Source organism: Camelina sativa, chromosome 2, assembly GCF_030686135.1.
Source record: "Camelina sativa cultivar CO46 ecotype springtype chromosome 2, ASM3068613v1".
Classification (NCBI taxonomy): Eukaryota; Viridiplantae; Streptophyta; class Magnoliopsida; order Brassicales; family Brassicaceae; genus Camelina; species Camelina sativa.
The window spans coordinates 20,065,840-20,091,395 of record NC_141881.1 but is presented as its reverse complement, the minus strand read 5'-3'; the positions used below and the strand labels follow the sequence as shown (position 1 = coordinate 20,091,395).

Here is a 25,556-nt window from a genome sequence, read left to right as displayed (position 1 = left end):
ATATTATTTATGGAAATAATGCGTTTTGTTATTCGTTTACATTATTTAAATGATTGGGAGGAATGTAACAGAAGATGTGTATGTCAACTAGAGTCCTCCTCTTCAGCAATTCTTATTCTTTTCATTATCCATATGTACACATACATTTTCTTGTTTGTGAGTCTGACCAATATTTTATACCATATTTGTTTCTTTCTACAGAGATTTGTAAATCTTATTTGATCAAAATTTTATCCAAAAGATAGAATACAAATACTAACATTGTTTTGTATAAATTCTTCAAAAATCAATATTCTAGAAACTATTTTGACGTGAAAACAAAACATCAAATTTGTGATCATATATAGTCCTAGAAAATGCTTGACAATTACACCAATGTATCAAGATTCAAGACTATGAGTTAAGGAGTTGGAGTTCGAAAATGAGGTAGAGCAATACGGCACATGAGGAGCAAATAAAGGCGTAACAAAGGCATGACCATAATCATAATGAGATAGTTTAAAATACTATATTAACGACAATAATAATTAGAATAAGATTGAAGGATGCATGCGAATGCCAACCAATGGTAAGGCAACCATTTGTGAGGAAGACAAGTATTGTCGTTAATTGAAGAGGCACAATCCCATGCCTCCATTCCTTTCTCTCTCTCATCTTTTTTATAAATTTTCTTTACAAAATCCAAAACTATTCTTGTTGTTATTTTTTTTTCTTTCTATATACTTTTATTTTTTCTTTTTGTTCATTTTGGGTATTTTATGTATATTTCGAATGAAAGAAACCAATCTTTATGTTTCCAAAAACTTACATTGATAATTTTGGTAAGATAATATATCGAAGCTAATATACTAGAAAATACTATAACTGAATTTCTGGAACTTGTTGTTGAGTTTTTCTTTTAATTTGTTTTTGTTACGATAATTTAATAGATGTGTTTTTTATGTCCATTTTCATCTTTTCTTATCTGTAATGTTGATTTCAGCTTCGACAGACAAAATACATAGCTATATATATTAAAGATGATATATATCTCTTATTACAAGAATATTATAATTCTGAACTCAAAATCTATTATAGAAATTTTGTTTTCTATATGTTAAAAAAGAGGGCCATTAAAAAAAGAAAATGAAACTTACAATAAATTTTCTCATGTTGTGTGAAGATTTTATCTAAAAATTTGCCTATAAACATCGTAATATAAACATGTGTTTGCGGACAAACTATATATAGATGCATGCATGTTCATACTTTAATAATTGTCTCAATCAACATTTATGTCTCTTCATGAATCCATTCTATATTTCTTTCAAACCAGAATGCATGCATCATGATCATCTAAATTAAGAACCATAAAGACAATTTCATAAGATTTTTAGTTTCAATTCATCAGTCTTGTAATTTACACTACAAGCAAGTTACACTAATGGAACGGATCCACTCGTGAATCAATAATATTTTGTAGGTTATGAAACTTTCATGCAAATATTAGAAATTAAAGGAAAATCTAGAGCAAAAAAATAAAACTTTACAAACTAGTCGAACTTTTTTGTTTTGGGGGTTGTTCCTAATATTTGCGTGAAGTTATTTTTTTTTCAATTATTGGGCCATAACATATCAATCTATTAATCAAATCCCTATATTCGTAGGGAACATGACTTGATCTTTAGTGTGATGATGCTTTGTGAATTAAAAACTTACCATTAGTCTTTTTTTTTTGAACAACCATTAGTCATGACACTAAGTCACTTCAATTTGCATGAAGTTATTATTAATAACAAAAATAAAATAAAATTGTATTAATCCTGCTGATGCACCGGGATTTGTAGTGATTGGAGAAAGAGACATCCCGTCAAATTAGCATGAAAGCCCCCAATACACAAACTACATTTTACATTAAACTGTGTGTATATATTATAAACATGCATATCTTTAGACATCCCACTTGCTTAATCAATCTTGCAAATGTACATAAATGGTCAACTGAATACTTTCATACTTTGAAATTGCAGAGTTGAATGAGAAGGAAGCTTCGTGAGAGAGATTGGGTTATGAGATTTGAGGACGCACATCCCTAAACGGTGGCATTTTTGTTTGCTTTTGACCCGATTCACGATTTTAGTAAAAGCCTTAACCATTCTTTGATCATCTCAAGTAATTTTGTCTGCCATTATATATTATATTATATAAGTGTAATTTTACAAGAAGAAAGAAGAACAATTTGATGTCTTACTTAAAACGTGTTTCATCCAAAACAGTCTTCACACGCCGCAAATCTTACATACGATATTATGGACCATATAAATAAACATAGATTTCACATTAAAATGAGTCCATTACTCTACACAACGATTTCACAAAATTATTCTGTGGCATTGGATATCGCTCTACTCTACACACATTCACTTTCTAGTCTTCACATGCATAAAATTTGAATAAATTGAAAAATGTTAGTAACATTTGATATGTTATTAACACTATTTTTCTAATAGATACTAATAAAGTAATAAATTATATTTGTTCAGTCATATGCATTAACTCAAAATAATATATATACGTCATTCACAGAATAGAATGGGAAGGTCTTCTTGATCTCTATATTTAGTGTTTACTTTGTGATATAGCATGAGAAGGCTGGAAATTAAAAGCCAGACACGATTATTAGAATCGAAAAAGCTAATATAAATCGTGGGATTTTGGGACGATTTTAAATTTCTAATGGATGAATTTGGGATGCAAAGTCAAACGGAGTTGGAGTGCGGACTCTAAAAAAAAAAATTAGCACTACTTTAGATTTGCCAATAATTACTAAGTCAACGCAAATAGTGAAACATACAAATACAATGGATTTCGTTAGTCAAATATTTTTATATTCAACCAAATTACATTAGTTCTTTAGTTGAGAATTGTTTATGGTTCAACGCCATATTAAATGGATTCTTATATATGGATCTTCTATGTTTAACCTAATATGCTATATTTCTTATTTTTAAAATATATTTACGCATTAACACAACAATAATTCTTTCTTATTGATTTAGTCGTGTTTCTTGTAGCATATATAGAAATACAATAAAGAAAATATATGAGAGAAGTAAAATAACTCCAGAAAAAGAAAAGAAAAGAATATTTTTCAAAAAAAAAAAAGAAAAGAAAAGAAGAAGTAAGAAAGATGGATTCAAATCAAATCATAAAATGTATGTAAGAGAAAGGAGGCAAAAGGAGAAACCGCTGACTTGCAACAGTACCAGACGCAGTCACGCTGCTAACCATATTACCAACATTCTCCTTCTGACTCCAATTATTTCTTCTTCCTTAACTTTACTAGTTTTGCATATTTTTAGGTAACTTTTTTTGTGGAAAAAAAAAAAAAGTAACTTTTTGTTGTTTATTTCGATATCCTATGAAGAAACGATCAACTTTTGTGAGATGAAAATAAAAATATACAATTCTAAAGTCTAATGCAAGACAAAAATATAGATATCAAACTATCAAACTACCAATATAGATTGGCAAAAGATGTTCTGTTTGGCATTCTCATATCAGTATCCAATTTTGGGGTGTGGAGTATTTTGAAACGTGCCGAGTTTACAATATTCCCCACCCAGCCACCGGTGGAGTGGGTAATTCTACGATTGATACATAATTTCTCCAAATCAAATTTCAATAACCGAATAGAGATTCTTGGAAGAGAGAAAGAAGTAGTAAAAAGGAACATAAAAAGGTTTGTGTAAGTAAAATGATGTTACTTTGGTAGACATTCCAAAGTGAAAAGAAGATTGGTGGTGGAAAGAGACAACATGTTACTATGATTGTGTTTCATTTTTATTTTTTTAACTAAAACTTTGTAGTTTACTTTTTTTTCTTAAGTACCATTTTGAGTGTGAAGTGGTGAGTATGTGTGCACGTGTATGCTCTTTGTGTGATGGACACAATTATCACTCCCTTATCAAGCCTGCCCTTTTGATTTGTACGACATTTTATAGTTAAATTTCATTTTCACTATCCCAATCGCAAGTTATAAATTACCATTCAAATTCATTTCTTGTTTAAAATAATAATAAAAAATCCATTTGAAAAATTATAAAATACTCAAAATTAAACAAGAGTAGTGTACTGTTAACTGTCCAGATCTCACGTAAACTGAGTATTCAAAGCAGACATGAAACAACAAACATTTTAAAGTGGAGAGAATCTGAACATAGTCTAAATGTCACAAAACATCAAAGTTTATGATTGTGTTACAGTTACAGCATTGTACAACATAAGCAACTCTGCCATTGTTCTTTCTTTGTCGGTCCATGGATGAACAACGTATTACGATCTGCCTTTTGCTTTCATCTTTCACAAGAAGCTGGTTCCGACAGAGAGCTCAACTAAATTGTCTAGAATCACAGATCGGTTTGTCCCAACCTGTTGAGCAAGTTGAAGCTGTTCCTCCAGTGGAAGAGTCTCGTAACTGCAAAAAAATTTCAAAACCATAAGAATATGCGTCTATGATTGTTCTATTGTGTGATTTTCGAGTATTATCTTATGTGCTCTCTCTCTCTCTCTCTCTACTTTGAGGTCCATTTGTCGTACGGCTATTACTACTGGTTAAACATATAGAATGCGAAGAAAACTTACTGGCATAGTAGCTCGCAGTCGATTATGTTGTCAGGCCCAGATCGTCGAGCCTTCCCACTTGAGCGGAACTGACGGAAAGAGCGTGGGTTCAGACCCGCAACATGAGGAACAGCATCCACGAGCTTTTTCTGGAGAGACTGTAACCTCCGGAATGTGATCTCATCGAGTGGAGCAATGCAACCAAAACTGCCGTCTAGAGTACCAAATAACGAAGCATAGCGATTTGTTTTATCCGCGCCAGAAGAAACCATCTGCAGACGTAGGAACTTTGTCACATGGGCACCAACGTGAAATTCCGCCCTTGAAAGAAGTTTCTGACCCTTCCAGCTCTCGGCCATCTTTGGCGCAAAATAAAATATCTGTAGGGGATCAGTACAAAGTCAATTTACGAGTTGGGTTACTTCACAATATCAAATCACGTACATAAGTAAGGCCTGATCTCATCATGTACACACTAGAGGCGACAAGAGAGATAATAACTTGCTAACCTTGATATCAGGTGGAATATCGAATAGCTTTTGGGGTTCGGTACATATAAGTAAGGCCTGATACCATTACATACACACTAAAGGCGATAAGAGAGAGAGATGCTAACCTGTACATTCTTTTGTTCATCGGAGACAGCCAGGCTAAGCGTACTTCCATCAATCAAGAACTCTGTAGCAAAACAATCGAGGGATCCAAAATCTTTGGCTAGTAAGGTAAGTTGGGACCCTTGTTCCTTCCAGCTAAGAAAGTATATGCTTTGGTGAACATCACCAAGAAGGATGAAATTCTTTACCTGCAAGTAAAAGAAAATTACCAAAGTCAGATCACGGAGAAGAAAACTGATCCTCAGAGCCAAGTCAGGTCAGTTTAGTGAAGTAAGCTCAAAAAGGCAACACAGCACTAGGCCAACTGGCCAAGGAAGTAAAACGTACAACATTCATGCTGACTACGTAGAGCGGCGGAGCATCATAGAAGGCAACACTATTTAAGTCGGTGCCACTCCATTTGTGCAAGTTGATTTTAGGACCAGATGATATTAGAAGATGACCCTGAATGGAGGCTACAGCTGATATAGCACCTTTTAGCTCCTTTGAGTAGACTTCGGTAACCTACAGAAAAGTGGCTTCACAATAAATCCAACATCCAAGATGAAAATGAAAGCAAATAAAAAGATTCACCAGATTGTAGGCCCAACATAACATACCACGTTTTGGGAATTATCGCCATTTTTCCCAAAAGAGAAAAGAAGCACACGTCCCCTTGCAGCAACATCCTCCCCTTGGACATAGGCAGTTCCAACAGCAAGAAGTGTTTCATTCTCCCCTGTGCTTGCATTCTGAAACACCGTAGGAGAATGTGGCTCAGTTATTACAATTAAAACAAAGAGATTTGATAGATTTGATCCCTAGATCTGATCACAGCAATATTCTTTTGATTATCATGTCATAAAGATAGAGAAGCTCAACATTCTTCATGGAGGCAGAGAATAATTATATGACATTAGGCGGGTTAGTAGCTAACTCACAAGAAGTGTGACAACTCGAACAGTCAGTGCATGTTCTGAGCTCTGCATTGGGATAGTGGCTTTAGTTTCCCAGGGGCCACCAGATCTTTCTGGTTCCAAAATTCGGATTTCAAATTCCTCTACGGTGTATGTCCGTTGGAGATCATCTGAGCTGAGATTGTGGTTGTCAATCTGCTGACCAGCTTCTTGATCAACTAGTGAAGAAAGAACTTGATTTAATGGCTTGCTGACCTTCAAAAAGGAGAGAGAAATGACATTGCTTGTGTTAATAAGATAGAAAAATTAATATCAAACAATGCTGGTCAAATAAATAGACGGGCAATACATAATTGGCACACAACTTGTCTCAACAAAAAGAAAAGTATGATCTACTAATATTACTGCAGCCAAGAAAGTCAACCAATTTCTTTGATATTCACGAAGGAAATTCAGAGAGGCATCCAGTTATTTAATTTTCAAAGGGTAAATTTCAAAATATGAATAAAGAAAAAATCAAGATAGCTTAAAAAGGAAAAACGGGGAGCTGGAACAGCCATCTCAACCACAAAAGAGTTACAAATTCATTGAAGGAAACCAAAGAGACTCGGATCAGGTAAAACAATTTAGAATATATTATCATGCTAACACGCTCACCGGATATGATACTATCAGCGGGTACAAGTTCTTCTCCGCGTAGTAGGTAACTTGGTGAGGCGTGGCCTTCAGAGGAATCTAGACAAAAAAAAAAAAACATCAGGCAATCAATGTGATCAGTCCTTATACACTTATTATTTTCCATCTAATCAACATGCAACAACAGTATGCAAAGATGATTTAAAAAAACTAGAATTACCTTCTGCACTGGCCAATAATTATCGTAAATTGACACTGACGGTAATTGGCAAATCTTCAAAACTCCCTGATAAAAGTGAATATGAATTATTTTATCAAAGGAATTGATAGTCTAGATGCCACAATAATAAGAATAGAAAAGTAACAATAGACACATTATTAAACCTGTGATGTGACATATATGAACCCGTGATTGCAATTCACATTGTGAAGAACAGTAAAGGCCGCAATTGATCCATCGCACAGCTGAAAAATTTATAGCATAAAATGAGGAACTTGATTCAGAAAAACCAAAAAAATTAACAAATTAAAATGATAGGTATCATACCTGTGAATGAAACCGAAGTCGCTCTCGGAACAACATACACCACCCTGGCCTTGAGCCAGAAAGAAAAAAACCCTGGTGACCATTAATATTCTTGAACATGGTAATTCTTTTGGATGCAACTCCATCTGAAGTCTCCTCTCTTGTAGACGTGTCCAAGGGGATGCGTAGAAATTTCAGATTCCTAAGCTTAGAACTATCAGAGGAATTTAAAGCAGCAGGGTTTTCCGAAGATAAACTATTCTCTGCTTTGATACTATCAACACCCTCAAATAGGTACGCATGGTAACAAAGAATTGTGCCATCAGCCAATACTGCAAAGAGAAATGGGCGTGTATGATGCCCAGACCATCTTTGCATAGCTAACTCAACGACCTTTGTATCCTTTATCTCTTCATTCCTTGACGAAGCATTATTCTCGGAGCTTTTGTTAAGTTCATACTCTAACTCATGAATAGGCATATCACAGAGGTGGCGTCTTCCAGACGCAAATTTATCAACAGAGAACACACAACTAAAACTAGGCACATCAAATATCTCAAGGGCACCACTTTCGTAACAGAGAACACAGTATATGTCACCCTGATCTTGAGGTCCACCATCAGCACTATCAACCTCTCCAACGCCTGACGAAAGCCATGCATCAGTGCTAGCTTTCCTTAGCCATGGTTCTGGTCCTTTATCATGGTACAAAGTACAGGCTGATATCTTCCGTTTAGAGCCTTCAAGTACAGATGGACTACTTATGGAAACTGTGCAAGTCGAAGGATCTGTAATTTAAAGTTTCATAATAGACTGCTTGAGTAAAATGTTTCAAGATACTCAAGTTAATACACGATCATCAATTGCAATACGATATTCATCTTTCCATAACATACCTCCAACAAGCAGACGAATACTGTCATCTGTCATTCTAAGTAAAACATATGGGTCAGCGATTGAAACAGATGACACAGTGGAACTTTCAGAACCGGAATTTGATTCTGAATTGGGAGCTCCAAAGCTTAATTCTTGATTCATAAAAGAACCATCCAGGATACGGGCACCATGCTCAAACACCTGGATTACTCGACGTCTGAAAAAGAAAGATGGAAATTAATATTACACTATTTAGTATCTCTTACAGCTGCATAAAGTAAAAACAAATCAATGACTGAAAAGCCATGGATAGAGCTTACTAGACATCCGGAATAATAATAAAAATAGATAACTGTAAAGGAAAAAAAAATGCTTCTCTAACAAACATATCGCAAAAGATGCAGCAAAAAACATAATAAGGCAGCTAATTACCTTCCGAATAGATTTCCAGCAGCAATTGTTCTTCCCTGAACATAATAGTCAACACTCTCAGTGACTTCTGTGAGAAGGTCAGCAGTTTCAAGTACCTGAAAAGCCAAACATTGAAGTTATTATTTCTATGGACAATAGACGGATCTAATGAAATACGACCAAAGTACAGAAGCAAAATATACCATCGTGCGAGCCTCCAAACTTATAATCAAATAGGCATGATATTCATCTTCATCAGCAGCCATTTTAGAAGAATCGACACTGTGACCACGGGAGCTCTTGTGATAAACTGTCCATATTCCTTTGCAGCCTGGAAGTTCAACCTACTCCACAACAACATGCGGAACAGAGTGCTTAGGATTGAAGAGACTAGGTCACACACAGAGCATTACTAAGTAAGATCGGATACATCGCCATTTTTCTACAGTTAGGTCCCCCTAAGTTCTAACTTGTACTTTTCACAAAATAATTTCCACTTTTCTTTTCTATATCACTACTAAACAAATAAATACTCCAGCGGTGGATGTAATTGTGAAAAATATAACCCCACGAGACTGTCCTAATAATGCCTTCCCTTCAGAGCTCACTACAAACTAATGCTATTTACATGAAATGGTCTATGCCACAGTAACGGGAGTAAGGGTTTTAAATTAAAAGATTAACAAATGGAAAATTCCCATTCTTCTCATATACCAGAAACAATTTGAGATATAGGCATATACCTCAGTAATCATTTCCGGTCTAATTGACTGCCGAAGAACACATAAAGCACCATTCTTCCCATGACCAGAGCAGCACACCTAAACGCCAAAATACAGATATATAGTTTGGCGTTTACAGTTCTTAGAGAAACACGAGGCAAGCATGTAAACACTAAATGTTGTGGAACAAAAATCGATATCAATAAATTACAACCCTAAGCAAGTTATACTTTAAAATAAAACATTTCCAAGGCTAGTATAATATAAGAACTTCTAAACAACCGGCTCACCAATTCATAGTTGCTCTGTTTGGAAACCCCAGTGGCATTTGCATCAGCATTAATCCTTAAGCCATAAGCAAAATCTTTCACTGGACCAACATTAACTAGTGAATCTCTCACTGCAAATGAAAACGATTTCTGCATTTATTGGAAAAGAAAAGATGAGAAACTACATGGAAAGAAGAACATAGGGTATCTTACTCTTATTGATATAATACATGTTGCACAAAGGCAAACTCTTTCTTCAGTAATTAAACTACCTAAGTCATTTTCCGTTCAACATGAGATTTTTAGATTGAATGTTTGCTACTGAAAGCACACACAGATATATATTTGGAGAATTCTGCAAGAACCCCAATTCATATAGTAGTGCCATCTAATGATAGAGAAGAATATGAACCTCAACAGAAAATTCTACAAAACTCTAACCAAGGCAGAACTTGCTACCTGTGCTGAATCGGAGGTATTTGGAGTTGAACCAAACAGTGATAGCTCCTCATTTCCAATTGTATCTTGAAAAGTATCAGAAGATATCCGCAAGCGTTTTGCTTGATGACCCTCACCTTCAATGTCTTCATCCTGCATAAATTAAGGAAATTTTCAGGTTCTGATTGAACATTAGAAAAAAGAAGTTACTTTGACGAGCCTACGAAAGATTGAACTATCACCTCATCTCTCAACCCAGGTAATGATGCTGCAGGCCCAGATCTACAGGAAAATTGCACCAGTAAACTGTCTCCTAACCGGCTACCTAAAAAGAAAAGGGAATTTCCAACACTAGTAATGTCCTGCAAGAAATTTCGTATATTATCGTAGGGAATCTCTAATCGAACTGAATCCCAAAATGAAGCACAAATATGCTAAAAGAACATATTGACTAACCGAAGCAAGCACAGAGGCTTTTGATTTGGAAAGATCAAGTCTCTGTACAGCACTTCAAGAAATAAAGTAGCAGTCAGTTTCACAAATTATAAACAAAATAAGTTGCAGCAAGATTTACAAGCGTCAGCAGAGTTATTTAAAGAAGATCAAAATATTACCGCCCATCATATATAAGAGTCAGCAGTAACAATTCCCCAGATTTTGTTGACAATAGGGCCACATCGTTTGAAATCCAGGTTCCATGGGCAGCATCGAGTTCCACACTGAAATTCGATGTAGGCAGTTCTTGACTGAAAGAAATCAGACACACAAAGAGAAAGAAATATGGTTAACAGTATAAACAGATCTTTACAATTGTTAAAAGTTGATTCTAAGCTATTGAATTCCAAACTAAGATTGCGGTACCAAGATTATATCCATAAGAAAAAACATGTTTTGAAGAGTGGAGAGTGTGCGATAAAAATGTACCTGCTATCAGCTGAGGAGGCATAATTGTTCAGTGCCAGAGCACAGGAGGCTGACTACAAAAAAAAAACAAATGGTATCTCAGATGTGTAAGTAATGTAGAACTTTATCTTCAATAAAAGAAATATCAAACGTGGTGGAGTTGCTGGAATTTGTTGAATTTCAAACAATAAACAACCAAAAGCTAAGTAATATACAAGTACCTGACTATGATAATGGATTGTATTTGCGCACAACACAAGAACACCTCCAATCGGAGATGGTACTGCAAGTAGTTTGTAGGCATCATGGGGTAAATTCTGGAAAATACCAAAAGAATAGGAATAAGCATGATCAGGGACTAAAGTCTGCCGAAGGGCTTTTTCAGAAGGATTATCTTTCCAGTATGAATAAAATAGCTTGTTATTTCCTAACGAAAGATTAGCCAACCCTTTGAGCATTCTAAACAAAGAACAGAGAAGAAAAGACAGCTGATAGCAAAGCCTAGTCATGTAACAACATTGAATATACGATAACCTTGAATAAGACTTTCATTTCTGCTCTCAGCTTATATTTGAATTCTTGGGAAGAAATTTATTTTGAGATATAAAGATGAAGCTAAGAACATACAATAGCTGACCAGATGACTGGGTGTTGTTTTAATGTTGTATTGATACTAAGGGCAGAAAGCATGCAAGTATGGTGCTTCCATGAAACTCGCCCAGCCCAAGTATGCTCTTCTTCCTGAAGGATGACAATTACAGGCTCAATATAACCTGAACAAAAAACAAGATGCAAAAACACATAATTATAAGAGGAAGCACCATTTTTGTGTCACATAATGCATACTGGGAAAACCTTGCTTGCTAAACCTACCATGTAGAAAAACAAAATCTTTGACGTGTTTCATTTCCAGATCACGCAAGTTGATTATGTAAGATGATTCAACTCGAGCAGAGACTGTCCCTCCAGAACTGAACGCATCATCATCTCCAACTAGTCCAGAGCCAACCTGAAACACAAAGCATAAAGCTAGTAAGAGAAGCGATAGAAGGTTGGAAACTTGTAGCAGATGAAGTGAAAAGCTAAACTGAAGCTGATCAAGGATGCCAAAAAAAAAAAAAAACCTGAGAAGCCTTGAGTATGATCATCTGCAAACCATAAACAAGAACGCCGCCACACCTGCCTTGGGGATCCACTTTCACCAAGGGGCCTCTTGGAAAAGACTCTCTACCTCTTTTAAGATGAAGCCAATCTGGACCCTCAAAACAATGCATCGAACTGAAAAGGAACCACAGATTCATTAGTATTTGTTAAAGTCAAGTATGGGAGGCAATGCTACATAATTTTGATAACTAGAAGAAACAATCAGACAAAGACAATAAGAATGCTTCAGTATAGGAGCCTACATAACTTGCATAGCTAGAAACAAGACCAAAATTTGAGAATTATCCACAACAGTTGGACACAGAATATATAATATATAGGTCAAAAAGAAACAGTCCGGATGCAATCAAGCAAACAGATGCAATTTGAGAGGAGACAGAGCTGAAACTAGAGCTGAAATTCATATTCCTAGTCCGACCAAAAATAACAAAAGAAGAACACACTTACGTCATTCTAAGGCTGTGAATTGAATCATCAAACTCAAGAACCGAGATTTTGGCGTCACGAAACGTCAATACAATCGAATCTCTCCCTTTGGAAGAACTCCCACCCCCCATAGGTAGAACCGCAATTGACTCAACGTTACCGTGCAACCTACAATCCAATACAAACCGCATCGTCACTTCGAAATCAAAGTCCCAGATTGAAGTAACTTAAAGGTTGAATTTGTCAACAAACAAAAGACATACCTATAATGGCACACAAGCTCGAGAGAAACACCAGAGAGACCATCCATAACTCCACCACGCTTAACAAGTTTCGGATTCCTGAGCTCCTGAGTAAATCCTTCCTCTTGAGCCCTAACCACGTACACCTCGAGGATATTAGCGGCCGTTATAACGACGTTGGGCAATGGAGCGATACCTCGCTTAGGATTAGACCACTCGGCTTCGAGATCATCATCGCCGGAAACAATCGGAATCTGTAGCGTTGAATCGGAGAGAGAGTGGGTGATATAGCCGGAAGCACAGTTCTCGACGCCGGTCGGCCAATGCATCATCTTGTAGGCCGCGAAACTCATCTTCTCTACCGGATTCACAGATGAGAATTGAAATTGAACTAGAGAGAGAGAGACTGAGCAATTAGGTTTTCCGATTTTATGAACATTAAAGTTCAATCCTTAAACCCACGGGTTTTAATTTTATGATTGGGGAAACAGTTTTTAATTTTATGATTGGGGAAACAGTTTTTAATTTTATTGTGTTTTAATATATTTGAGCTTTGTATTGTATTTTTATTACTTATGAGAATAAATTGGTTGGTATTGATTTTTGTTTGTGCTAATTTTAAGAGTCCACCACACTAGTGATTTTGTTTTGGTTTTTGTTTTTGTTTCTTACATTGAAAATTTTGTATAATAGTTTTTTATTAGTCCGCATTAGTATTTAAAATAAAATATGCAACAGTACTTATTTTCTTATCATTAAAAATGGCCAATATATGTGTTGTATACAAACAATTTTCTTATAATAATATTTATGTACCTTTTCAAAAAAAAAAATATTTATGTAATACTAACTTTTTTTAGATTTATTTTAAGTAAAATTTTTGGAAACTAATTTAAATTATGACTTAAATAATTTTTTAAGACATAAATAAACTTTCTTTAAAGTATGATCTTTAAGGTAGGTCTTCTAAACGAATTGTATACCTTGGTTAATCCTCCAAAACCCAAATAAGGTTTAGAAAACTGAACTGATCATGTCACGTAAACCACATCTTAGATTTTTCATCGATCGATTAATTGACGTGTTCAACAAATGTTGACTCCGGCATTAGTCGTTAAGAGAGGTTTATTTAAGTCACTCATCGTTTTAGCCAAACGTCAAAATTAGACGAAGACCATCCACCACCCCAATACTTACTACTGTATAAGGCTTAAAGGCTATATAAACTTTTAAGGCCAAAATAATTTTTATTTATGAAACAAAATAATGGAACAAACTATATTGATGAGAAAAAGAAAAAAAAACACACAGAAAACGAAACTATATACATTACATAGACTGGGTATCTTAGATAGACATTGTCGAATTGTCGTATATATAATCACCGATTATGCAGGAGCAGGATCAGCGTCTTTGTTTCTTGTCAAATACAAGTAAATCACAATGACGGCAAAGCATAAAAAGAAAAAAAGAAAGAAGAAGAAGGCTATAAACACCAGTCGCATCAGGCCCTCCATCGATCTCCCTTCTCTATTATGATCTTTGTTTGTATTGAAAGCTGAAAGAATAGTATATTCAGTCAAGAAGAAGAGGTCTTATATAAAGTTAGTTAATTAGCTTCGTAAAAAATGGAAAACTTTGATGACCAAAAAAAATAGAAACTTTTGATACAGTTTGATCTAAAGATATGGTAATTTATTGAGCGAGTACGGATATTGACATTTTAAGACAAAAGAAAAAAACTGAGGTTTACCTTTACAAATAAATAGAAAAGTTCTTAAACACGTAGGTTTTTTCCGATTTTATGAACATTAAAGTTCAATCCTTAAACCCACGGGTTTTAATTTTAGGACTTTTTTTCTTTGTTTTTTTAAGAAATTGGGAAACAGTTTAATTTTATTGTGTTTTATATTTTAGCTTTTTATTGTGTTTTCAACCTTTATTATATTGTGTTTTTATTCATGGTGTTAAATTTAATATTACTTATGAAAATAAATTGGTTGGTGTTGATTTTTATTTGTGCTAATTTTAATAGTCCACCACACTAGTGATTTTGTTTTGGTTTTTATTTTTGTTTTCTTACATTGAAAATTTTGTATAATAGTTTATTAACAATGTATTTACATCAAAATTTCTCTTTCAATGATGATAGTTTTGAGTAATTAACCAATTCATATTCTTTTCAGTTATGGAATTTTCAACTGATCATTTACAAAGGTTAATTTATATAGTAAATAAAAGTAACATATAAGAAAACAACACGATCTATCTTATTTGTCACAAAGATTTCGTTATTGAATCAATTCTCTTGGAATTGTCATGCGTTTATGTATATAGTATTGGATGTCTCATTAGATGATTTGAAACAAATCATATGTCTATGTTGCTTTTTAGAGTTCCTCTTACTGAGACTCCTCTTCCTGTCCCAGACACTGAATATGAAGACAAGATTGTATCATTCTCTGCTCATGGATGCACACATTCCTTCCCATATACCTATGAAGTCATCCATTACTTCAAGAATGGCCAAGCTGCAAACAGCTTCAAGACTTGCACATTTGATGAAAGGATGAAACTTTAGCATTGACAAATATTATCAAAATTCTTATAGCTTTAGCATTGACGAATCTTTAGATAAGGCTTGCAGCTGTAATTGTTATAATCGAATTATTTACCATATGTTAGGTTGATGACATAATTCAAGTCATTTTATTTCAATGTAGCCGATTTTATTTTAAAAATTTTATGGAAAGATGAAAAAATATATTTGTTTAGCTCGAGTATCGATGAATACTTAAAATTGTAGAGGCAAATGTTATTTTCATATTTGAGTAATTAACCAATTCATATTCTTTTCAGTTATGGAATTTCAACTGATCATTTGCAAAAAGGTTAATTTTTGTAGCAAATAAAAGCAACATATAATAAAACAACATGATGTATTTGTCACAAAGATTTTGTTATTATACCATTATGTTATTGAACCAATTCTCTTGGAATTATCATGCGGTTATGTGTATAGTGTTGGATGTCTCATTAGATGGTTTGAAACAAATCATATGTCTGTGTTACCTTTTAGAGTTACTTTTAAAAGTTAATTAAATAAGTTAAATAATTATAATTCTAAAATATCTTAGAAAATTATAGTTTTATGTATTATAGTTACAATAAACTACAGGAGATATGAATATATAATAAATTCATATATTTTAATTATAAAATAAAGTAATATTTCATTATTATGGGAGGAACTTGTGCATATGTAGTTCAGTGTTCACCATAACAATAGCATTTGTGCATATATTATAATAAATACTCTTGTGGTTGTATTTATTTAAAGATGCATAACTAAAAAAGCCAAGTTAATAGATTTTTTGAGGATTAGAAAAGTGCAATTAATAACAATCAGTGAACAGGATTTTTTTGATATTTTAATTTATTCATTCTATGTTGCAACACAATGATAATGGATGCAATTTTCGATTTCAAAGTGATTTGTTTAAATAATTAATCTTAATGATTTCAGATTGTAACAAATAAAATTTAACCGACCCATTTTTGATAATGACATAATTAACTTTATTTATTTTAGATTAATATTGTTTAAGACAATAATATTGGTTAAATAAATAAACATAGATTCGACATTAAAATGAGTCCATCATTCTACATAACGATTTCACAAAATATTATCAAAATTCTTATAGCTTTAGCATTGACGAATTTTTAGATAAGGCTTGCAGCTGTTTAATTGTTATAATCGAATTTTTTTTACCATATGTTAGGTTGATGACATAATTCAAGTCATTTTATTTCAATGTAGCCGATTTTTTTAAAAAAAATTTATGGAGAGATGAAAAAATATATTTGTTTAGCTCGATTATCGATGAATGCTTAAAATTGTAGAAAGAAATGTTATTTTCATATTTATTATCTTTATTAACTGCGAAAGAACTTGCTTCTTCTACTAAGTACTCGTCTTTAAGCATTTTGAAAGTTTAATTAACAATGTATTTACATCAAAATTTCTCTTTCAGTGATGATAGTTTTGAATAATTAAACAATTCATATTCTTTTCAGATATGGAATTTCAACTGAACATTTGCAAAGGTTAATTTTTGTAGTAAATAAAAGTAACATATAAGAAAACAACACGATTTATCTTATTTGTCACAAAGATTTCGCTATTGAATCAATTCTCTTTGGAATTATCATGCGGTTATGTGTATAGTGTTGGATGTCTCATTAGATGATTTGAAACAAATCATATGTCTATGTTACTTTTTAGAGTTAATATTCCTGAGACTCATATTCCTGTCTTAAACACTGAATATGGAGACAATATTGTATCATTCTCTGCTCATGGATGCAGACATTCCTTCCAATATGCCTATGGAGTCATCCACTACTCCAAGGATGACCAAGCTGCAGACAACTTCAAGACTTGCACCTTTGATGAAGAGATGAAACTCTTGTGAAAGAAAAAGAAGAAGTCTGTAGAAGTCAACCTACAAATCAAAAAGATTTTGGAAGCTTGGATCAGATTAGGCATGAAGAAGGAGGGTAATGACTTGAAGAACTTAGATGTGGATCCAGCCAAGATAGCATAGACACTCTTGGACATCATCCAAGCAGAAAATGAACAGAAGGTGAAGGAGAGAGAAGCAAGAAAAGAAGTTGAGAAGAAAAAGAAGGAGTAGGGCAGAAATGCAAAAGAAAAGAAGCTGGGAAGAAGAAGAAGGAATAGGGTTGTTTCTAATGGTCGTTGCACCATAAAAGAACTGTACTTGTGCTTCTTGACAAGAAAAAAATATTAAGAGAAAAGTGTTTGAACTTTGAAGTCTCGAACGTCCTTCCATTATAGGCCCCGAATAGAGAGAGCGTATCGGGCAGAGCAGATCAAGCGGTTCAAGCAGATCAAGCATAACAAAAGCGGTTCAAGCAGATTTGGGTGTTCAAGTGCAGATCAAGCGGTTTGATATATGTTAAATATATTATATTTTCTAATTAGAATTATTTAATGTTTAAATATAATATAATAATAGAAAATGTTAATATCTACACTAAAATTAGTATTTACAGAAGTTATATACAATACATAAACATCAATATCAATAATTATAAGAATTGTATTTTATTTACTTACATAATTTTCTTAAATATCAATAAGTGTAGAAAAGATAAAAAAATATTTTAATATATAGAAAAATAAATTGTGTGTTATATAGGCTTTGAAAGGGAAGACAGAAAAAAACATGTCACTTTTTAATGCAGTCTTCCTATCAGTAAGAGCTAGGATCTCAATCGGTTAAAATAATGGGTGTCTTTAAATACAAAATTAATAAAATTTGAGGAAAAAGAGGATAGTGTCTTTGGATAGTAAATATTTGTGTCTGGGCATAGACTCTTTAGACCTGATGTCTTAAACATTTATCATTACTGTATTTTAAAAACCCTCAAACGAGGATGACCACTAAAGATGGCCTAAGCAGGGGTTCCTGTTGAGAAGTAAAGTTGAAAAAAAAACTGTTCATGTTGAGTGTCTGTCAAAGGTAATGTGTTCTGTTTTGTGTTTGTTTTCTTCGCTTAGGCCTGCATTTTCTACAAACTAGTACTAGTATCATGAAATGCTCATGTGGCCATTATGCAAATCTATCAATCTTCTTTTATGCTTTCAATCGTTTCCTTTAGCAATGACACTAAGTGAATGCCATAAGTTTATCTTTAAACAAGTGTGTTGCAACTAGTAATCTAATGCTGTCACTGGTGTAGTTTGATTACTCTTTTCGTAGATAGATAAATATAGAGGGGATATATCTAGAATTGAATCATAATGATAAAAGAAAACACACATTGACATGATTGAAGTTGGTCCAAAACTCATAAGAGTCTGTATTTTATTAGAAGGTGAAATCTATATGGGTAAAAAATATGTCACATTCTGTCTGAAACTAAACTCAAATTTATTTAGAGTTCTCGGACTAAACTCAGTCTTACCAATGTACATTCTGTCCAGAAACACAAATCTTAGAAGTGATTATTTAGAATTCTTGGACTAAATTCAGTTGTGAGCCTTCACAATGGTAACAGGGTATGCGACTTGTGATTTTCTTACACCTCTCATTATCATCCTCTTAAGACCACTGAGGCCTTGGTTACCATCACTAGGGTTGAGAGAGAGAGAGGGGATTATGTTCAACAGCTGCAAAGAGAGAGAGACCTTGGTTACCATCACTAGGGTTGAGAGAGAGAGAGGGGATTATGTTCAACAGCTGCAAAGATCTTCTCACGGGGATCTCCCCAATATATCTTCATAACTAGTGTAATCTGCCCATGTTGCACAAAATTTAGATCTTTGTTAAACACAAACCAAACACTTGTTGTAAAGAAAGTCTCATTTATACAAACTGAAATGTTTCTTTATTACATAGTCACAATGTTGGAATTTGGAGAGAGTGAGCTGCAAGATACACTCTACTCCAATATAAACTCACAAGAACACTTAAAGTGGAATTTGTGTGTTCATGTGTAAAGCCTTTAAGATACAACTCAATGAGAATGTTCTTAAGGTAAAAAAGGAGTTATACACGCCAATATAAGCAGTGTATACTCAAGAATAAGTATGAGAGGCAACAACTCTCTCACACCAAAGATAACCCAAATACCCTTTAGAATAGTTTAGAGAATGGTGTAGAGAATAGAATGAAACAAAGGTAGAGACCAAGCATTGCCAAAGCTTGGTCTCTCCATGAGATTATAAAGACTATAATCTACCCATTTGAATGTATAAGAAACAATTTTAGTAAGGGGAAAACCCCCCAATTGGAGAGCTTATGAGTTACATATTTATACATAAATGAATGAGAACCATAAGTGGTCTCTTTAACCTAGCTCCAATGGTCATATATACATACAAATATACACATTAGCATGTATAGATAGTGACATGAAGAGAGATGGGAGCTGGTCCCAAGCGTTGATGGTGACAGCTCCAAAATGGCCTCTTAAACCAACATGTGACTCTCCCACTTGTTCCTTCTTTCTCTAACAGCAATATGTGATATTTGAATGTTGGTGGACGTCCAATATAGATAGATACAGCTCCTTAACTTATCTTTGAATCACATGTGACCATTCTTATCCACTTGCCTTTCTTTGACTTATATATTCAACATCTTTCCCTCTCATTTTTTCATGGGCTTTGATGGGCCTTCTAGATCTTTCCTTCTTCTTCTCTCTTTGCTTCACTAAGAATAGAATCATCTTGGGCCTTCATTGGATACCAATTTGGCCCTTTATGATACTTGAAGCCTATATGGAGCCTTGATATCATTCTTCTCATTTGTTACTTCTTCAATCCAGTCTAATACTCCCCCTCAAGCTTAAGTGTAGAGATATTGGAAGTTAAGCTTGGAGATTCACGAATCTAGTTGAGTGTTACACTTCCTTAAACATTTTCCTTAGGTTCTCCTTCTATTCTTTCTCTCTAATAGTCCCCCTCAAGCATAGACGGTGGGGACCAAAGACCAAGCTTGCAACACACAAAGAACTACCTCATTAAAAACCTTAGCAAAGAAAACCACTTGGGATAAAACTTTGCCAAGGGAAAAAGAGTATAGCCTTCATGGTTGAATGATGTAGCTATGGCCATAGTTTGAATGTGGGATAGCTTTGGCTTCTTGCTTTGAGTTCTTCCCATTGCTTCTCTTCTTCTCATCTAGCTTCCAAATTGCCATCTTTTCTTTAACACCTTCAGCAAAACATGTAAAGAAGATCTTAAGTATGTTTATCATAAAAATAACATTAAGCATAGATTGAGACTTGTGAGAACAACCTAAAAATGAACTAGCTTTTACTAAGTCTAAATTCATTTAAACACATGACTAAAACTCAGATTTCAAACATGCAAATTTAATTTTAAATCATGCTAAATCCGGTTTAATATTCATTTTATAAACTCATAATTCAACAAGATAAATTTGAGATTTTAATCATGAATTTAATTTCTAAAGTCAAAATTTAAACATGACAAATTAAACATTAATAATCTAATTTTAATACAAGACAATTCTCTAAAACCACAACCTTAAAAATGTTCTCTAAATTCAGATTCTAAGCATGACAAGAGTTAATGAATTAAATATATTGAAAGAGTTAATGGTTTAGAGATAGCATTTGATCTTCTTTGTTGAAATATGTTGGTTGAGACAATCTTTCCACCACCACTTGAGTTTCTGCCCCATGGGTCTCCTCTTTATGGTTAAATGACTTCTTGATCCCAATCTACACTCCTTTTAAGCCTGATTGCTTCAAACTGCTTCTAAAGCTCCATGAGGGCTGTTGACACATTTCTCTCCCTCAAGATTGTCTTGAATAAAGAATGAGAACCAATCTTGAAGCTTTGTTCACACCCTTCTTGTCACATATGAACCAAACTTTTTGATTTCCTCTTCACATAAGCACCAAACGTTTTGGAGTTTCTTTGTAGTATCTTTAGAGCTTCTTCTTAGCTCCATACACTTCATAAAAAATTGGCTCCATCCTCTAAGTGTTTCCATTCCTTTTAGTCCTTCATGACTTGATTTCTCTTCTCATGGATCTCTTTGCTTTATCTTGTGTTTCTCATTAGAGTGTTCTGTAACATCCGCGAACCAATTTTTGGGTATTGGGAAGGGGTGTCGATCGACACCAAGAGGAGTGTCGATCAACACCATCAATGTGTGGTTCAACCAGGTTGATTTTAACTATCGTTTTGGTTTGCTTTGGCTTAGTTGGGAATCCCTAACCGGTGTATATAAGGGAAAACTTGACCTAGGTCGTGGAAAAGGGTTGTTATGGCCGTTATAAAGAGAAAAGAGAGAAGAGAGAGTGTTCTTGAGGGGTTTTGGAGATTCTAAGCTGTTTTGGTGAGATCTGTTCCTGTGGAGTGGAGATATTGTGCTGGGAACAAAGGAGAAGGCTTATAAGGGTTGGATTCGTCGTTGTTGAGTCAAAATCTTCCTGCAAAAGAGGTGAGTGCGTGACCATGAGCTTATCTGAGCGATTGGGTTGTATGACTTGTTTTGGGTGATGATATGTAGGTGTGGTGAATGTGTTATTGCGTGACATGTTCAATGAATGGTTTGTTATGTTTTATTTGTGGTTGTACTCTTGATTTGCTTGTGTGTATAGCTTGTAGATGGGAGGATTACCTCACTGGGTATTTCTAGTAATACTCAGGCATCTCATTGTGTTTGTAGTGCAGGTAATGAATGTGTAGCGTGGAATCATGGTGATGATGAGGAGGATGATCTAGGGTCTCAGTTGTTGTGTTGTGTTATTTGTTATTGGAAGCTTGTTAGAAGCAAGTTAGGATGATGATTTTAATTGGTTATAATTGATATGGTATTTATGTTAAATTGGAGTTGGTTTGGTTTGTCTTCCGCTGTGCATGTTGATTTGTTGTTGGTTTATGGTTTGGGTTGTCATTAAATATTATGGGGTATTTAATTATATTATTATTATTATTGTTATAAAAAAAACGGGTCGGGTTGTTTCATGTTCACACATGTCTCCTCTCCTTTAAACCTTCATCATGAGATTGAAAGAAAAATTTTAAAAGTACATGTTGTGGGATTTTAAGAAAACACTTAACAAAACTTGAGAAACCAAATGAAGAATTAAGATAACTAAGGTAATGAAAAAAATACTATATTTATTTTAAAAATAATATTAAAAACGAATTTAAAATATTTTTAGATATATATAGAATTAAATAAATTCAAACTTGAAATTCAAATTTTAAAAAAAATTTGAAATAAGATGAATTTAAATAAATTGAAAGATAGAGTTTAGAGGGTAGCCTTTTAAAGTAGAGATATGGTTTGAATCATCTTTGGGACCACTCTCTTGACTTGGTCATGGCTTGGGCCATGTCTTGAGCCTTGAAACCTTTTGCCTAGAAAATCTCAACTAGTGCACATTCAATCAGCTCTTAACAACTTTGACATTACCACACATGCTTTGGAGCTGATTCATCACCTTCCACCAGATTGATGGCCATTGGTTCTAACTTCTAAGCATTGTGATGCGCCGGAATGATATATGCCCACTGATTCGGGCGTAACTATTGAACGGTTTCTCGGATTGATATGATTTCACTTCCACTGGAAAGAAGACTCTATGGTCTATAACTTTTGTGAAGAACGCGGAAGCTGAATCGCAATGAAAGGCTTTCGTATGAGTCGATCTTTGAGACGTTTTGGCAGAGATTTTGCTTGTTGCCGAGAATAGAGTAACCAGAACTTGTACCTTAGTAACCGAAAGTGTTTGTAACCAGAACGAGAGTTTAGTAACCAGAATGAGAGTTTTAGTAACCAAGAGTGAAAGATTTTAGTAACCAAGAGTGTATGAGTGTTTGAGTGTTTAGTGTTTAGTAAATAGAATGAGCAAAGGAATTGAAGCAGCTCTCCTTTAAGGACTGGCTTCAAGACGCCATAAACCTCCAACAAGTAGATTCACAGTTCTCCCTTGTGGATTTCATGGCTACTCCAAACTGAAACTTCAAACTGCCTTGATAACCTCCATATAGATCTACACCAATGACTTCAAGAACAGCTTCAAAACGCCATCTTTTTGGCTTCTTTTGCAGAATTGAATACTAGCAGCTCAGATCTTGAGCCTGCTCTGATACCATGTTGAAATTTAGAGAGTTAGTTGCAAGATACATTTTACTCCAATATAAACTCACAAGAACACTTAAATCAAAATTTGTGTGTTCATGTGTAAAGCCTTTAAGATTGTAACATCCGTGTTCCGGGATTATATTTTGGGCTGTGTTGATTAAACCAAATGAGTGGATTTTAATTAATTTTAGTTTAATTATTGGTTTAATTATCGGTTTAATTAAATCCTGGTTTAACCTAATTAAACCAAAGACCCCTAATTTTCTCCTCTTATTGTCGACGCCTACTCTCCTTTTGTGCTACTGTCGACATTGTAATCAGAAAAAGAGAGAGAGCCTTGGTAGAGTTGGTTTGAAAGAGAAAGAGAAAGAGAAAGAGATCAACAAAGCTTTATCTTAGTGAGCAGGAGAAGGGAGCAAAATCGTTAGGGTTTAGGAGGAAACAGTTTCGACATATCAAATCATTCTCAAAGGTAATGAAATTTGGTAGGTTTATTCCCAAGTCTTTCATCGGCATTCGCCTTTTTACAGAAGTAGTTTGGATTTAAACTCGATGAGTTATTGGCAGTTTCGTGAGACACGTTTTCTCAGACGCGAGTTGGAACCATCAGGGATTGTAACTGAGATCGTGCGTCTGGTTCCTGATCGGCACGAGATTTTGTGGGAAGCTTCGTGACGTCTAGGGCTAGCTGTTCACCGGAGGGATTTAATAGTTAACGGTTGGTTTTTATTTTAGAGTTTCGTCTTTGAGACTGTTCTTTTCTGATGTTTCTGTCCAGTTTTGCTATAAGTCGTTTTTGGTTGTGTGGCTTGTTGTAGGGAATTGCTGGGCTGTTTCAGACGTTAGGAGAGTCTCAACGGGTTGTATTCGTTGTTATAATCAGTTTGATAAGGTGAATGCGTGACCATGAGCTTATCTAAGCGATTGGGTTGTATAACTTGTTTTGTGTGAAGTTGTGTAGGTGTGATGAATGTGTTATTGGATGTTCTGTTCAATGGCTGGTTTGTTATGTTTTATTTGTGGTTGTACTCTTGATTTGCTTGTGTGTATAGCTCGTAGATGGGAGGATCGTCTCACTGGGTATTTCTGGTAATACTCACGCATCTCATTGTGTTTGTGGTGCAGTAATGTGTAGCGTGAAATATGGCGATGAGGAGGAGGATGATCTAGGGTCTCGTTTGTGTGATGTTGGTTATATTATTTATGTTGGAACCTTGGTTAGAGTTATGTTAGGTTGCTGGATAGATTGGATAGGAATGTTATTGTATTGATGATGTATCGTTTCTGTATTATTGGTATGTTTCCGCTGTGCATATTGGTTGTTATTGGTTTAATGAGGAATTGTGGTTTGGGTGGTTTAATTAAGTAGTATGGGATGCTTAATTATATGTTGTATCTATTATTAAAAAGAAAAAAAACGGGTCAGGTCGTTTCAAAGATACAACTCAATGAGAGTGTTCTTAAGGTAAATAAGGAATTATAAATGCCAATATAAGCAGTGCATACTCAAGAATAAGTATGAGATGCAACAGCTCTCTCACACTAAAAATAACCCAAATACCCTTTAGAATAGTTTAGAGAATGGCGTAGAGAATAGAATAAAACTAAGGTAGAAACCAAACATTGCCAAAGCTTGGTCTCTCCATGAGATTATAAAGACTAGAATCTACTCATTTGAATGTATAAGAAACAATTTTAGTAAGGGGAAAACCCTCCAATTGGAGAGCTTAATTTTATTAAGCATATGAGTTACATATTTATACATAAATGAATGAGAACCATAAGTGGTCTCTTTAACCGTTCTAGGCTGCCGGATTTTTCGACATATTTTTATTGTGCTCTTTTCATTTATTTAATATAATATTTATAGTATGTGGAACGTGATTAGGTTTTGTAAAATGAGATGAATATTTGATATGAGTACTAACGTTAGTTTGCACACAAAAAAAAAAAAGACTACTAACGTTAGTTAGTGAAATTCATGGTCTTTACTTTCTATATATGTACGTAACATTAATGAATCTAAATTTTACAATATCAACTCTGTGATAAATATTAACTCTGAAACAAACAAAAAAAAATATTACAAAAAGTATAGCATAAATGCAAATCTCGTAGACAATGCCAACACACAATAGTTGTTGTATAGAATATTTAGCAGGATGCA

General features: G+C 34.2%; 1 protein-coding gene and 1 long non-coding RNA gene across 3 annotated transcripts; both read right to left on the bottom strand.

Moving 5' to 3' along the window:
- Nucleotides 1-4,069: 4,069 nt before the first annotated feature.
- On the bottom strand, nt 4,070-13,296 carry LOC104726364 (cleavage and polyadenylation specificity factor subunit 1). Of its 2 annotated transcripts, none has more exons than XR_015580815.1 (26): nt 12,747-13,269; nt 12,505-12,651; nt 12,018-12,171; nt 11,767-11,902; nt 11,521-11,666; nt 11,115-11,210; nt 10,915-10,967; nt 10,605-10,736; nt 10,447-10,498; nt 10,233-10,352; nt 10,012-10,143; nt 9,574-9,702; nt 9,305-9,382; nt 8,765-8,905; nt 8,583-8,677; nt 8,171-8,367; nt 7,296-8,062; nt 7,133-7,213; nt 6,969-7,034; nt 6,770-6,847; nt 6,137-6,362; nt 5,816-5,947; nt 5,544-5,720; nt 5,219-5,404; nt 4,624-4,982; nt 4,070-4,456 (listed from the first exon to the last, which is right to left on the bottom strand). XR_015580815.1 is itself a non-coding variant. In XM_087486247.1 (26 exons), exons 1-26 carry the CDS (start codon nt 13,076-13,078, stop codon nt 4,342-4,344), a joined length of 4,332 nt encoding a protein of 1,443 aa, XP_087342373.1. In that variant the 5' UTR covers nt 13,079-13,296; the 3' UTR covers nt 4,070-4,341. The 2 variants fall into 2 exon arrangements, 1 of the variants encoding a protein (XP_087342373.1); XM_087486247.1 differs by having other exon boundaries at nt 6,137-6,367; nt 12,747-13,296.
- Nucleotides 13,297-18,593: 5,297 nt separating this feature from the next.
- LOC147948907 (uncharacterized) lies at nt 18,594-19,546 on the bottom strand. The gene is made up of 2 exons (XR_015573784.1): nt 19,153-19,546; nt 18,594-19,052 (listed from the first exon to the last, which is right to left on the bottom strand). It is a non-coding gene; the product is annotated as an uncharacterized LOC147948907 (long non-coding RNA).
- Nucleotides 19,547-25,556: the final 6,010 nt, after the last annotated feature.

Coding starts and splice junctions, on each gene's coding strand:
- LOC104726364 (XM_087486247.1), bottom strand. CDS start 13,078: ATGAGTTTCGCGGCCTACAAGATGATGCATTGGCCGACCGGCGTCGAG. Junction 12,652..12,746: donor GAGCTTGTGTGCCATTATAG/GTATGTCTTTTG, acceptor ATTGGATTGTAG/GTTGCACGGTAACGTTGAGT. Junction 6,848..6,968: donor ATTATTGGCCAGTGCAGAAG/GTAATTCTAGTT, acceptor TTTTTTGTCTAG/ATTCCTCTGAAGGCCACGCC.